This window comes from Felis catus, chromosome B4 (genome assembly GCF_018350175.1).
Source record: "Felis catus isolate Fca126 chromosome B4, F.catus_Fca126_mat1.0, whole genome shotgun sequence".
Taxonomy (NCBI): Eukaryota; Metazoa; Chordata; class Mammalia; order Carnivora; family Felidae; genus Felis; species Felis catus.
This window is the reverse complement of record NC_058374.1, coordinates 134,282,966-134,299,305: the sequence shown is the minus strand read 5'-3', so window position 1 is coordinate 134,299,305 and position 16,340 is coordinate 134,282,966. Positions and strand designations below refer to the sequence as shown.

The window sequence follows — 16,340 nt, the reverse complement described above, 5'->3', positions numbered from 1 at the left end:
AAAAACAGGGAGGGGGACAAAACAGAAGAAACTCATAAATATGGAGAACAAACTGAGGGTTACGGGAGGGGTTGTGGGAGGGGGATGAGCTAAATGGGTAAGGGGCACTAAGGAATCTACTCCTGAAATCATTGTTGCACTATATGCTAACTAATTTGGATGTAAATTTTAAAAAATATAAAAAATAAAATTTAAACAAAGTTTTATTATAAAATTAAAAAGAAGCAAAAACAAAAAAAAACCAAAAACAAAAAAATAAGAAAAATTTGCAAACTTCAGGAATTAATTAGGTTGAAACAACTTTCCTAACCTTTATTTGGTATTTTATTAAAAACAGTATTTGATACTCTGTAAAGGAAGCAGAATTAATCTAATCACAAACAGCCCACCTACTGAGAAAAATGGACAAACACTTAAAACTACTTTTGAGGGGCGCCTGGGTGGCGCAGTCGGTTAAGCGTCCGACTTCAGCCAGGTCACGATCTTGCGGTCTGTGAGTTCGAGCCCCGCGTCGGGCTCTGGGCTGATGGCTCAGAGCCTGGAGCCTGTTTCCGATTCTGTGTCTCCCTCTGTCTCTGCCCCTCCCCCGTTCATGCTCTGTCTCTCTCTGTCCCAAAAATAAATAAACGTTGAGAAAAAAAAAAAAAAATTAAAAAAAAAAAAAAAAACTACTTTTGAAAGACTAAGAAAATTACATAAAATATCCATGCTGGAAAGACAGATATGACTTCTAATACATTTCAAAACAATTGGCAACAATTTGTGAGTTATACACAAATTTGGATAGAAGACGGTAATATTAGATTATACAGGATCACAAAGCCATGCAAGTTAGCAACTGTTAAATTTTGAAATCCAACAGGGTCAAAGGGCAGAAGTGCAAGCAAATTTCAAAATATGCATTCTTAACATTGTCCTGCAACCATGACATCAAAAGGTGCAACTATACTTTGGCAAGTGACTTACTTGAAGTTGATTCTTAATCCCACCACATTTATTTAAGTCACAACATTTAAACAAAGATGAAGTGCTATGATTGATCAGATGTGTGGCCTGCCTTGCTCTTTATCAATTTATTAATATAGTGACACTTCCTGGTGTGAAATTAATTCAAAATGAGGACACTTTTATTAAAATCCTACCTTAAGAATCAAGTAAACAACACGTTCATATTAAACCTAAACCACACGCTCACTTATCTAGCTCTGATCATTTTATTTTATTTTTAACGTTTATTTATTTTTGAGAGAGAGAGAGAGCAGGGGAGCGCACACGAGCAGAGCAGAGGACAGGTACAAACAGAGTGAGAAAGGGAATCCAAAGCAGGCTCCACACTGTCAGTGCAGAGCCCCACATGGGGCTTGATCTAACCAGTCGTGAGATGACCTGAGCTGAAATCAAGAGTCAGGAGCTTAACTGACTGAGCCACCTGGGCGCCCTTGACAATTTCTTGATTTTGAGTAGTGGTAACATCTTGGGAGAAGCTTTGCAGTGAGGCTAGGATTTGTTTGCTTGACTGGGGTTTGCTCTAAAGGAATGAAATGCCTATAGGGGATCCTAGATGATAGAGCTATGATACCATCTCTCCAAAGAACAAAAACAAAAAAATTCTGAAAGACTGCATATCTGTAAAGAAAAAGGGAAGAGTGATTGGTTTTTGAGTTATCTGCTGTATTTTCTACATTTAGGACAACTGGTAAACAAAACCTGGGACCTTAAATAAACAATTCACATCAATAATTACAATCTACCAAAAAACTTCCAAGCCAAATGAAGTGTGCTCAAAAGACAAGTGACATACCCCTAGTATTCCTGCCATCCCTGCCTGCTACTGTCACCAGAATTCATCTTTCCCCCTTCCCTGACCATGTCACTCTCTTGTTCATAATTTTTTTTTTCCTGACGGTAAAAAATGTCAAACTCTTTATCACATTTTTGTCTTTTCATAATAGGACACCAAAATCCTTTTCCATCTGTCTCACATGAAAACATACCACCACAGTCTATGTTCTAGTCACACCAGAGCTACCCGTATTTGTTCCACCTGACACAGAGATACTCTTCCAACTTTCTCTACTTCTAAGGGAAGTTATCTTCAAGTTCTCCTGCCTCTGTTCAAACACACATTCTCTCTGAAATTTTCCCCCCGTCCTCCAAACACGGCCTGTCAGAAACAATCCCTATCCACTACCTTCATCCACAACCTTTTTTTTTTTTTTAAACATGTATCAGACTATAACTCAGGAAAACTGTGTGGACAAGTATGCCAACCCCACCAGATCCTAAATGCTTTGAGAGCAGAAAGTGTACTTTGATTCATTTTTACATTTCCAAGGGTCTAAAACTTGGTGGGCAGTCAATGTTTGTTGGCTGAAAGGAGAGAAAGGCACACTAAATGAATACTGACTACTCCACTCAGGAGAATCACACAACTTCAAAATGCTCAAAACTTAACTCATCACAACCCCTAACCCCCACCACATTCACACACAAATACTTCACTTCCTATGTTTGCTATCTCAGTAAATGGCAACCTCACCAACCCAACTATCCAAACTTGAAACTTGGGAATTATCCTTGATCCCTCTCTATCACAATATCCTAACCTGTAATTAATCAACCAACTTCTGTTGGTCACCTATCTTTCTCTAATCTTTTCACTGCTTTCCATCTACCAATTTAGGCCACACTCATCACAGCTAGAATCCTACAACAGCCATCTCTCTGGTGTTCCTGCATCATATGTTCCCTGTTCCTTTCCAAAGCATTCCTCACTTTAGTCGATCATCAAGTACAATTCTGCCCCATCCATTTAAAAGTGCTAAAATGTAAAGTCTAAACTCCAATAAGCATTATAAGGCAAGCATAAGTGGCCCCATCCTCACCTCTATGGTCATATTTCTTGCTATCTCCCCAGCCAGATAGAACTTAATAGGTTCCCTGAACAGGCCATACTCTTGTTCCCAGCCTGGGCTCACTCTTACTAACCCTATTACACCTATCCTTCAGATCTCAAGATCAGACACCAATTCCTCTAAGACAGTCACCAGAGGAACAACAGTTACAGGTTATAGGCCCTCCAGTTTCTCCCACTGTACACAGTACTTCTCAATATAATGCTGGTCACATCAGTCTTGAATGTAGCTCTTCCACCCTTATCTATGAGCTACGGAAGGAAGGGTCTATGTCTGTCTGGATTACCAGAGTGTTCCCTTCTGATGATAAATGCCTAGTATACAGAAAGTGTTGGCCCAATAGAGACAAATGACAGCTTGTCAACCTTTCTAAGCCAGTATTTTTCAAATTGTGGGTCACATGTCAATAGTAGGTGATGAAATCAATACAATGGGCCACAACCAGCACTTGAAAGAAAGAAAGAAAGAAAGAAAGAAAGAAAGAAAGAAAGAAAGAAAGAAAGAAAGAAAGAAAGAAAAAGAAAAAATAGAAAACATCATACATAGTATACTACAAGTAGTATGGGTAAGTTTGTCCACTTGCTGAGACAGGGTCTCTGGTACTCATGTAAAATACAGCTCTTACTGGGTGTGGTCAAAAAAATTTGAAAAGTACTGCACTCCCCCCCCCCCCCTCTTCTCTTCTCCCTCTTCTTTTTTAAGAAAGTCCTTTAAAACGCAGAGAAGCAAATACAAAACAGAAAAAATGGTGCTCAATCACACAGTTCTTTAGCAAAAAGCCATTCTTAACTTGAGCATTTACAGTAAGAACAATCTGCTTTCTGATTTCTCATTATGCTTTAAATACTTGATTTCCACTTACATATACAATTACTTACATATACAAGACACCCTATGTGACAGTACATACAGTACTTCTAGTCTTATTTTAATCTCTGCTACCGTGTTCTTATACTCTTTAGAAATTTAATCTTTGCACCATAAGCTTTACTTCTGAGGCTTCTCCTCTCTGAACTTCATGACTTGGCTTTCTCTTTATCCAGTCTATCTACAAATCCATTAAAAAAATCTACCACTGCTTTGTTGTTGTATATTTAGTAGTAAGGTTAAAAACCATCAACAGAATTAGCACATACTATGCTGCAACAGGCACTACCCTAAGCATTGGATAAAGAGAATTTTCATTTACTCCTCCCCACAATGTTGTAAGGTGGGTACTACAGGTGAGAAAGCGGAGAAAAAGTTCAGTAATTCGCCCAAGGTTCACAGTTAATAAAGGCAGGTCTGGGATCTGAACTCTAAAATAGACTCCAAAACTCCTTTTCTTTAACTGCTCACTTTTTTTTCAGTAGTTTTAGTTTTCCTTTCTCTCTCAACTAAATTATTGCTAATTGCCTTTTGAAGCATTTATAAAATAAGATCTATATCTAAACTGTTCAGAAAAGGCTTAACACCTCAGTATTCATTCTCTTAAACCTTTGAGAACTGTGCAATAAAACATTTCCTACTAAAATTTCAGAAGAAAACTACCACCCATCACATAAAAAAATCACCTGCAAAATTCAGGGTTTTAAAATTTTTACACTTGGTATAATTTCAGTTTTAACTTGCCCATTAATTTCCCTAATGTTTGCCACACTAAAAATTTCAATTTCAGCAATTCTCAAAGGATGAAACACTAAAAGTGCAGAAAACACAAAGAAGCATGTCGTATTTTTCTATTAATTGTTGGGTGGATGAATTGGCAGAACAGCTCCTGAACTGTTTTTGTAAATATACCAGGAAGAGGTATTTTACACTCCCACTTGTATCTGCAACATTCTTCCTACTCTTTTCTTTTTCCTTTCCTATTTACCACTTAATGTCCCTACAAACACCATGAGGCACTAATTTTTAACTTCTTGTTTCAATTTATCTCTCTTTTTATAGAATAGACTAAGGAGAAGGTGGAAAAACAAAGTAAAACAGAAAATGCCAAAAGGCAATCAAGGCAGAAGCTGTTTCCTCTCTCCTTTATACATTCACTGGACAAACCGATACATTTCTCAGTTCTGTGAGAGAACGTGAATTTCTGCTGGAAAAGGGCACCCATATTGTATGTAACACATACAAGATTTACAACTTAACAAAAGTCACTTCATCTCACTATCAACCACAGACAGCCTTCCTAAAGCCCTATAAATGAACTTACAAAGCCTTGAAAATAAGCCATTGACAGAGTTCAAGGCACATAATAAAATGTTTTGCAACTTAACACTGAGGTCAGCAATACCTCAGTGAACCAAGGAGCCATAACTGAAAAACTCCAGAAGCTGAACTCTAATCTAAACACACATCCTTAAAAAATAAAATTAAAACATAGCATCACAGGTGTAAGAGCTGAAAAAGAAATGGCTTCCACCAAAAATATCGTGGTCAGGATAATAAACCACTAATCCACAGGAGTGTTTTGAGAAATAATAACTGACATTAAAAAAAATCCTTGCCACTTCTCTATTATGTACAGTAATCTAGCGATCAAGATGATACAGTTTATATACTATCTGCTCTGTGCCTCAAATGAAAAATAGGCATAAAATCCAAGCCAATTCTGACACTTGAGTTCACAGTAAGGCCACAAAACTGTACCAAGACCAGAAGGATCTTCACTTAAATGCCAGATCTTCGCACTGTCAACCATCTTTCCAGAGTCTGATCTTTCAGTGCATATAGCATTAAGTGTTACAAAGCAGCCACAGAATATATCCAGTGAACAACGAAGGCAACAGTATCATCCTCATCATGCCCATCCCTCAGGTTATTAGAAATAGGTTCAAGAAATATTTTCAGGACTTACCTGTCAACCTTTCTGTTCAATAATTTTAGCAAAATATTTTTAAATATGGCTTTTATCATTTTCGGGGGGGGGGGACATAAAGTCATTTGATTTATCAAATAGTTCTGATCTAACCGTACCAACTTAAATTAAATTTTCAATGGATCAAATGGATCAACTACAAATACTGAAACAGGAACAAAAAGATGCAAAAGCTAAAAAATAAGTCTCTTCCTCCTCATTCCAACACATAAAACTTGAACTTAATTCAAGAAATTTGAATCACCTGGAAACGTTTTAGAAGAATCTTTGTCTAACGAGAAGTCATTTTTATGCTGCATCAGTGGCCAACCTTAGAAATTCAGAAGGTGGGATTTAAACACTAATTTGTTTTGTTAATACTGTAGTATGTCAACCCAGCTGGGTTCCAGTTTTTTTTCCTATGAAACTGGCACACACAAACACTCTTGTTAGGTACACTTATGCTACTAGAACTGCAAGCCCTGATCATGAAAAAAGTTTCTAATGTCTAGAATGTTGGGATCATTTTGACCCAGTTCTAGATAAAATTCCTAATTGAGGACGAAAGAACTTACTTTCACGTTTATGAAATATCCAGGTAATGACTCAAAAGTCAAAACGTAGAGAGTTACATGTTTGAAAATTTAAAGCTTTAAAGTGAAGTGTCTCTGTTAAAAGTTCCCTGCAAACTACACTACACAGTGCTGGCTGCAGGGGGAAAGAAAAACAAAGGGAAAAAAAAGGTCACCAACCTGAATTAAGTTCACAAGGCGAGTGACAGTATTTTCTTAATAACCACCTCCCTCCATCCCCCAACAAAAAAACCCAGACTGATTAGGATTAAAAACTGGACACCAAAGAATTCCTGGAGTACAATCTTAATGGGGGGGGGGGGGGGGGTTGCAACCCTCCCCACAAAATTTAGAGAAAGGTAACTTTCTGTAAATACTAATATCAAGTATAATACTAAAATAAACTTAGTACTAAAATTGACTGAGTTCATCTCAATGTTGAGGAATTTTTTTTTTTTTTTTACTCTACTAAACCCACATGATACATTTAGGACTCATAATTATCCAAAGATATTTCAAGTAGCAAAAAACAGTTTCTGTGTACCGGACAGGTGAGATACTACTGAGATGAGTTAGCTCAGATCAAAAATGGAGAATGCAGCACTGCACCTGAACACAGGTGTCTGAACAACAGAACACAGCCTGCCTTCCAGGCCTTGCGTTACTCCATTTACTCCAAGACTGAGCTGCTCAAATCAGGAGTCATCAAAAATGACACACATTAAAGAAGTTTTCTCTATAACGTCCGAAGTCTCTGGTGAACTCCAACGTAAAACCCACTACCACACGACACAAAAACTAAAGAAAACAACACAAAAGCTACAGGTGGAAATATGTCTAAAGGTGATCTGAAGATCCTCTGGAACATTTTAGTAAGTGCAAAGGAATACAACGCTTGATATGTGTAACAATGTTGAGGGGGAAAAAAAGGCAAGTAAGAGAAAAAAAAATCCGTGAAGACTACAGAAAGTCCAGGGAATGAGAATAGATCAAAGTTCTCACACTGCCAATCTTACAAGTCTAAAGTAAGGAACGTAGCAAAAATCCTCAATCTTTGCAGGTTATCTGAAACTCAGGACACATTTTTCCCATAAAAGCAAAGAATCCAAAGCATTTGCCACATCCTTACATTTTCACCCTCTGAAACGAAGTCTACTTAGAAACATGCTTTCGAAGTTCTCTACAAACTCCTAGGGTACATTTAACTCCATTATGCACTCTCACTGGCAGATGGAGGGATGACGTTGAGCTAAAGAGATGCTCCGGAGTAAGGGGGAACATCTTGGGGACTGTCAGATGGCCAGCCATTCTTCCTCTCCATTATCCTGGCACCTCACACAACTACGACGGCAAAGGAGAAGATCGCTAGCCATCAAGACAGCACCAAACTGATTCTAAGAAGGGGATGACGGAGCGAAGTCTCCCCGAGTTTCCCTTGACAAAAGGGTTTTAGTCCACAACTGAGTGAAGTTAAGAATTGTAGAGCTTTTTTCACACTCGAGTATGGATCTCCAAATAGGTTTAAAGCATAAAAAGACAAACACACACAACTACCGAACCTAACACACATTTTAAACTTTTGTATGATCAGTTTATCTTTGCAGTTCATGACTGGGGTGCTTACAACTTCTAATTTTGATTTCCAACTACAGAACTCCACACAATCGGGTATCTCCCCCCCCTCCCCCCCCCCCAAGAGAAAGTGACTACAAACTGCAAAGAAAATGCCTCTGCTCTCTCCCAACCTAAAACCCCAGTTTCAGACATTTTGGTCTCACACGAAAGAAACGGGAGATGTAAAATGAACTGCGCTCCATATTGATTCTTAACGCAAATAAAAAGGGGGGAAAAAAAAACCCCTAGGAATGGTAGGTAAAATAATCGGAACCAAATTTCAGCTTTGACATTAAACCTTATCACACCAAACCTGAAATCCTGGATCACACACACACACACACACACACACACACACACACAAATAAAACCAAAATTTTTTAAACCCTCGTCCTCAACAGAAAATCTTGTGCCAAACAGAGAAAATTTTGAAAAGGAAGAGTGAAAAGTAGAGAAAACAGAATAAGTGCAATCAAGGAGAAAGGATTCGCAATTCCTCATTTCTCAACAACAACAAAAAAATTCAAAGTAAAATTGCAAAAAAAAGCCTTACACACAAATGCACTGGCATTTCAAAAATTAAACTGCACGGAAGCAACAATAAAGGCTATTTCCATAGCACCACTCAAGAGCTCTAATTCCAGAACACACACCGATATGACATAGTGTTGCAACGAATGTATTAGGAAGCAAAGAAAATGGTTGGGCTACTGGACGTCTTCGACCAGCTCATTCAAACACCTTTAAAATTAACCAAGAGGCAGAGAACTAAGAAGAGAAAAAGGGAGAAAATATGGAAGAAGAAAGGTGCACCGAGCAAAAAAGATGAAGGGGGGGATGTGGAAGGCCAGGGCTCCTGGGACTAACCTGTGCCATCGCTGGCCGACGCCGAGAGGGCCGGAGATGAGAGTTTAGGCCGCTTGGCTGAAGGCGGCCCCGGTTCCACCACATTCTCGGCCATTTTTAATTCTTTCGGAGATACAGGCGAGGAAAACGAGAATCCTCGGGAAATCTCTTCTTCGGCCGGGGCTCCCCGCCCCGCTCCCTGGGGTGGGCTTGGGGGGCTCCGCCGGCCCCCGAAGGGGGTGGGGGGGAAGTTCCTTTTTCTCTTCGCCGGGTCGCGGTGGCCGAAGAGGGATGCGGACTCGATAGAAAAGGTAGGGGCAAGTGCGAGGGGCCGGGCCTGGGCCCAGGCCCGGAGGAGGGCACAGGAGCACAAATCCGCCGAGCGCGTCCGCTGCGGCGAATTCCCGAGAACTCGCGGCTCTAGAGGCGCAGTCCCCGGCCCGCCACGGCCGGCCCCTGCCCAGCCGAGGTCTCTCGGAGCTCCGCCGCCGCCATCAGCCTCTTCCTCCTCGGCGCTGTCCTCCTCCTTCTCATCGCCACAAGGAGGCGGGGGCGAAAAGGGGGGAGAGGAGGAGGCGACGAGAGACACTCACCTCCTCCCGGTGCCCCCTCCCGGACCTGCGCCCCCACCCTCCGAGCCCTCCTCCTGCCGCCGCGCTCCGCGCCGCCGCCGCACCGGCCCCTAATGGCCGCAGAGAGCTCGCCCGAGCCGAGAGCCAGGCTGGCGCCGCCGCCTCACATCGCGCGGCGGAGGCGCGGCGAGGACGCCGGGCGCGGAGCTCGCCGGTCCAGAGGGCCGAGGGGGCCGGGCCGAGCAGCGCCGCCCGCCCGCGCCGACGCCGAGCCCACCGAGGAGGCCCCGCTCCGCCGGGCGGCGCAGGCGGCCTCTCCTCGCGCCGCGCTCTCCTCCTTCGCCCTCCTCTCCCGCGGCACAGAAATAAATACGGCCGCCGCTACGGCCCCCACCCCCGGCGGCCAGGTGCCGGGAGCGCCCGCCCCCCGGGGCTCCGCTCGGGGCCGCCCTCGGCGGCGGGCGAAGGCGCCGCGGGGCGCGGGGTTATGTAATGGTCCCCCCTAGGCGTCGACGCCGGCCCGGCTGCCGGGCCGCGGTGGGGGTGTGTGCGGACGGGAGGGGGCTAGGGGTCGCCTCAGCCCGTGCGCCCCGGGCCCCCTGCCACTGTCTCGGCCCCTGCCGCCTGTCTCCGGCCCGGCTCGCCTCCGCACTCTGGCTCCCGCAGTCCGCACTCCGCCCGGCGTCCCGCTTGCCCACTCTCGCCCGCTCCCTCTCGCCCTCTCTCCCCCCCAGCCTAGCACACAAACAAGATGGCGGCTGTTGTTTCTTCCCTCTGCCGAATCCTCCTTACAGGCTAGCGGTAGCAGCGGCGGCCGGAAATGAGCCAAGGGGGGGTGAAAAAAAGGGGAGGGGTTGGGCCTCCGGAGGGAGGTGGCGAGGGGGCGGGGCCTTGGCCCGAGCCGCTCACACAATGGGGGAAGAGGACCCGGGGGCGGAGCCAGTTCCAATCACGGGATCCGCCCAAGGCCCCAACGCGGTTGGCGCTTCCGCAAACTCCCCCGGCGTCACCCGGTGGCTCCCTTTAAAGGGGAGGACTTGAAGGGAGGGGGGGCGGTTTGGGGGCCGACTCGGGATCTATTTTCAGTCGGTGGACACTTGCGGGGGAAGGTGCCTGGGTTGGGTCTCTGCGTAGGGGAGCGGTGGGAATTGGGGGTGACGGAGTCCGGGAGCTACGCCGGGGAAGGCGCCAAGTCACCGCGCAGGTGGCCGAATGGGAGTGCCGTGGGGATAGCCCTGCGTCCAGGGCCCTTGGGCGGTCTTCCGAACCCCGGTTGAATCAACCAGGCAGGGGGTACTCCGTCGTCGGCCAGTGTTGTGGGCCAGAGACCCAGTGCATCCTGTCTCCATCGCTTTTCCGGAGGGAACGTCTCACATCCAAAAAATCACACTGATGATGAGTTGTTTCCCTTTTCTCTAAATTTTACAATTTGTTTTACAATAAGCCTATATTATTTTGGTAAGCAGAAAACAAAAATCGCAGCAGTGGAAAGACGCTTTAGGACCAGACCTAAATTTGTTTCTTGCCCACCACGTGTCCACTCGCTCCTACAAGGTTGCACTCTCACCAAAGGAGACTTGAATTCTTTTTCTGAGTGCATCTGAGACCTGAAGACATTTTATGGTACTACTTTTCACCCACCTCCAGTAGGCTAGCTTAATAAAAGCCCACCGTCTAGGTAGTACCTTAAAGATAATGTAGATATGGACAAGGGCAAAAACGTAAGGTGCTAAAGATAATCTAAGCACGGACAAAAGCAAAAATGTAACTACGAGGAAAATTCTTGAATATAAATAAAGTGTGTGTGACAACACAGTTTTGCAGAGGAGGGCCTCGCTAGCATGCTTTCACATTCCTACACATCACAGGATTCCGCTGTGTTTGGCCTTGGGTAAATTGGTACTTGAGGAGGTGGCAAGGTTGTTAGTGTTTCCCCAAGGAAACCCCCAAACCAGTATCTATGGAGATAGTTTAAAGCGTTTTGCTCATTTTAAATCTCAGGCTCCTTAGTTGGTGTTTGCTTATTGTTGAGTTTACTTTGTTGTTGTTGTTGTTTATTCTTTAAAGTGAACGATGAAGAGAATCAATGAGCCAGGAGTCAGGTATTACTGGAGCAACCCAGGTTGCCAACAGGGATGACTTCTGTCCTGTGATGTTCAGGCCTAATTCACCCCTACTGCAGTGGAGAAGCATTTATTGCGAAGATTAAACATGATCATTTGTGGATAACACTTACCATAGTATTTGGCACACAGTAGCACTCAATACCTCAATACAGCTTAGCTGTTCCTAGCCATTCGTTCTAAAATTAAATAGAAAAGGGCTCTACTAGGTGTGGCCGCAACAAAGTTTTTCCCAAGCACTTGTTATCAAGGGAAGAAGTCTTCACAAACTTGGGTTGCTCCTGCAAATGTGAATGTGGCCGGGTTTTGAAAGTGCCGCATATCCGCGCAAGGAATTATTGATTTATATACACTTCCAAAATGTTGTCAGTGTTTGTAAGAAAATACTTTTATTTCTATTCTACATTTAATAAAATCTGTTCCTGAAAAAAATTTTAGTAGCCCATATCGGCAAGAACATGGAGAATTGGTATTTTCATACACTGTTAGTGGGGATAGAGTAGAGAACAAATATTTAGATTCATGCCAAACGCTTAGAGATTTTGAAAATCCCAGTATCTCTTGAATGTTTTCTTTTTTTTTTTTAAACATTTGTTCTTGAGGGTGGGGTGCAGAGAGAGGGAGACACAGAATGAAGTGGGCTCCAAGCTCTGAGCTGTCAGCACAGAGCCTGACGCGGGGCTCGAGCTCACAAACCACGAGATCATGATCTGAGCCGAAGTCAGACTGAGCCGCCCAGGTGCCCCAATTTTTTTAAATGTTTAACATATTTTTTACCACAAAACAAAACAAGCAATGAAACAGCCTTGCCATGATGGGATATCATGCCGTCATTTAAAAACGAGCAGGTATGAGGTGCCTGGGTGGCTCAGTTGGTTAAGCGTCTGGCTTCAAGTCAGGTCATGATCTCACGATTTGTGAGTTCGAGCCCTGTGTTGGGGTCTGTGCTGACAGCTCAGAGCCTGGAGCCTGCTTCCAATTCTGTGTCTCCCTCTCTCTCTGCCCCTCCCTTGCTCATGCTCTGTCTCTCTTTCAAGAATAAATAAACATTAATAATAAAAATAAAAATGATCAGGTAGGGGTTGGGTTGGGGGATGGGCAAAGGGCATTAAGGAGGGCACTTGGTGGGATGAGTACTGGGTGTTATCTTTAAGTGATGCATCACTAAATTCTATTCCTGAAATCATTACTACACTATATGTTAACTAACTTGGATGTAAATTTTAAAAAAGAACAGGTAGATATGTACTATCATAGAAAGATATCCATATATTGCTAAGGACAAAAAAAATTATAACAGCAGGTCTAGAATGGCTCTACTTTTATAAATGTAATTAATATTAATAATGGATTGATTGGAAGCTGAGAGGATATGCACCAAACTTTCAACAGTGTTGGAGTAAGAGAAGTGTTACGGGGAGCTTTCACTCTACGTTATATATGTTTGTGGGGTGTGAAATCAGAACTAAAAACATTTTTTTAAAAAGCCTTCAATGGTTCCTCTTTGCCCATAGGATAAAGGTTCATGTACCAGCAATGGCCCTTGTCTACCTGTCTCATTTCTCTCAACTTCCCTCCTTGCAGCAAAATGGAATCATTTCTATGCTTCTTGTGCCCATGCTCTCTCTGTCTTTGGGACATTCACACATAGTCCGTCTGCCTGAAACACCCACCACCCCCACCTCTTTTGTCCACCTAATTCCCAATCACTCTTCAGGTCTCAGCTTACACATCCCTTTTCCTGTAAAGCCCTTCCTGATCTCCTTGAATCCTGGTTGCAGACCTCTCCCCTGCCCTCCCATGGCAAGCATCCTATACTTCTGAATCGCCTCCATTTCACACTGTGTTATAGTTCTTGTTGGCCTTTTCTGGTGACATCAGGAAGGGTGACCGTGTTGTCCATCTCTCCCTCTCCCAGCTCCTAACTCAGGACCTGATGCATGAGCAGGAGAGGAGCAGAGAGAGGGGGAGAGAGAATCACGCACAAGCAGAGGAGGAGCAGAGAGAGAGAATCCCCAGCAGGCTCTGTAGCCCAACGTGGGGCTGGAACTCACAAACCATGAGATCATGACCTGAGCTGAAGTCAAGAGTCGGACACTTAACTGACTGAACCACCCAGGCACCCCTGAACTCAAACTTCTTGAACAAACGACTAGATACCATCAATTTGTCAATCTGGTCTGAGTGTGTGGGTCTCTTTGTCCATCCTTTTATTCAACTGTAGTGACAAGGACACAGTCTATCTTACCTGCCCATCAGGTATAGCTAATCTTCCTCTCTCCTGGAATCTTGAACATCTTGACCCAGGTTTTTTATAATTATCACAGAAGGAGAATAAGTGTTTGTATTCATTAATGATTTGGGAAACTGAGACTCTGAAGCAAATAAAATGTCCTTTGTGAGATCCCAAACTGAGGCAAAAGGAAGACTTGAACTCAGGTTTTCCAACATCACATACAGGCCTCTTTCCACTGAACCCTCAGGGCAGGAAGCCGGTCTTATGCTTTCTCATGCCTCTGGTACCTAGTATAGGAACTGCTGCAGGATTCATAGCCAATGAGTGTCTGTTGAATGAAGGAAGCAAGGAAGAAGGAAGGAAGGAAGGAAGGAAGGAAAGAAGGAAGAAGGAAGAAGGAAGGAAGGAAGGAAGGAAGGAAGGAAGGAAGGAAGGAAGGAAGGAAGGAAGAAAGTTATACACATAAACATATACTCAAACACACACATTCACAAAACCTTTTCTATAAACTTGGAACATACAGGGCCAAAACCACCAAAGCAGCCACAGAACTTGTAACTTTCTGTGTTGAGCATGGTGTCCCAACATAAGGACTGAAGTAAACTGCCAGCAAGCAAGAATTTGTAATCCTTACACCCCAAAACCAACCTTTCCTGAGCAACTTCTCTGTGCCCAACATTTTGCTGGGTATTATGGATTCCAAGATGGAGAAGACATTATTCCTGTCCTCTGGGCACCCCATCCAGTTGGAGAGAAACCCATAGTGACAGTTATCAAACAGAGTGATGACGGCTCTCTCAAGGCAATCACGGATGGATAATTCATGAGCAACACACTCCTTACATTGGTTACTAAGACTGGAGCGTATGCTAAGGAGAGGGCCCCGGGTAGAAGAGGATGCTGCAAAAGTGGCCAGGCCAGGCCAGGCCACAAAAGACCATGTGGCCACACTGGGAAATTTGGACTGAGACCTGTTTTTTATTTGGAATATGTGGCCATTTGATCTACAAATTAGAACATCTGTACAGTAATTCAGTGGGATATTAAAATATGTTAGCAGTATTATAAATAAAGACCTGGTTGACTTCAAAATAAGAAAACCATGACCTAAAATTTGGTCCTTTGTATTCTAAAAGGGTTCTCCAAAGGATGGCAAAAACGACAGACATGCAAATAAGATGTTTTCAATGCCTTGTACCCCTAAGCTGATGGTAACTATCGCCACAATGTGTGGGCCTATCAGACTGTGACTTTACCTAAAGAATCTCAAAATAGCTCTGCTCTGCTCTCTGCGGCAGGCAAGCGTCTGCTCTATTCGGCAGTAGCTCATTCTTTACTATTGTTGCTATGTGACAAACTATTGGCTCTCACTGTTAATCTAAGCCTGCCAGAGAAGGAGGGCGGGCAGAGGGCTTTGGGAGAAGCATCTTTCCTAGAATCTAATGTAACAAACGTGTCCTGAGAATTTCCTAGGTACTCTCATGGTACCTGGTCCTGAAGATACAGATATCCAGTTCGGATGACTGAATATTTACTGAGTAGTTCCTATACGGAGGCACTTGACTGGGCTCCAACAATGTAAAGATAAATAAAATTCACATGGTTTCTGCTCTCAGTTTCTCACTATCTAGTGGTAGAGACAGTCTTATAAACAGGAAACTATGATCTAGTATACCAGATTAGATAGATAGAGGGTCACGTGGGTGGCTCAGTCAGTTAAGTGTCCAACACTTGATTTTGGCTTGGGTCATGATCTCGTGGTTTGTGAGATCAAGCCCTACATCAGACTCTGTGCTGACAGTACAGAGCCTACTTGGGATTCTCTCTCTCCCTCTCTCTCTGCCCCTTCCCCGCTTATGCTCTCTCTCTCTCTCTCAAAATAAATAAATAAACTTAAAAAAAAAAAGATGCAATAATAGAATGTTGAGTGCTATATGAATACTCAGATGGGTGCTTTGGATGGGTTCAGCTTTGGATATGGTGATGTTCTTGTGGGACACCCAGATGGACATCTCCCATGGACAGATGGACATACAGGTCTATAGGTAAATGAGACTCAGCCCTTGCCCTGGAGGGTCTTGTTATTGAGTGAAAGAGACAGAAATGTAAATACAAAGATCAATTATAATGCTCACAATTCACTCAAAGATGATGGTACAACTACCTTGGCCTGGAAGTGTTGATGTCTCTCTAGGAGACAGCCTAGGAGCTGAGTCTTGAATGAATCAGAGTGGCTATCCTGGTAAAACAAAACAAAACAAAACAAAACAAACAAAAACCCCTATGGGAAATAATCGAACAACTCCTTGGCTCTGCAGTCCAGGCACAGGTAAGGGGAGAGTGCCCAGAGGTGGCACAGCAAATACCATAAAGCCCGAACCCTGGACTATGGGCACTGTGGCTTCCTGGGGAGCTACATGTATGGCATCACCTGATGACAAGAGATATCTTAGGGTGCTGAGGTCATTAGAGGCATACAAAGCAGCAAACCCAGCGTTCTACACTCTGCCACCCTGAAAAACGTCTCCTTCTCCAGGACTTCAGGTGCATCTCCCCGAGACACTGGAGGAATATCTGCCTTGTCTTCCTACCTGCAGGTTTCTTCTTTGGATTACTGCTTTCACTC

The 16,340-nt window shown here is 43.7% G+C and overlaps 1 protein-coding gene across 3 annotated transcripts in view; it reads right to left on the bottom strand.

Moving 5' to 3' along the window:
- EP300 (E1A binding protein p300) overlaps positions 1-9,421 on the bottom strand; it is an 80,873-nt gene extending 71,452 nt beyond the window's left edge. The window contains exon 1 of one of the 3 annotated variants that reach the window (XM_045062432.1): positions 8,805-9,421. In XM_045062432.1, coding sequence (XP_044918367.1) covers positions 8,805-8,898 — 94 coding nt within the window. In that variant the 5' untranslated portion in view covers positions 8,899-9,421. The remainder of the gene's footprint in view (positions 1-8,804) is intronic. The other 2 variants (XM_045062431.1, XM_003989288.6) reach the window with 2 other exon arrangements.
- Positions 9,422-16,340: the final 6,919 nt, after the last annotated feature.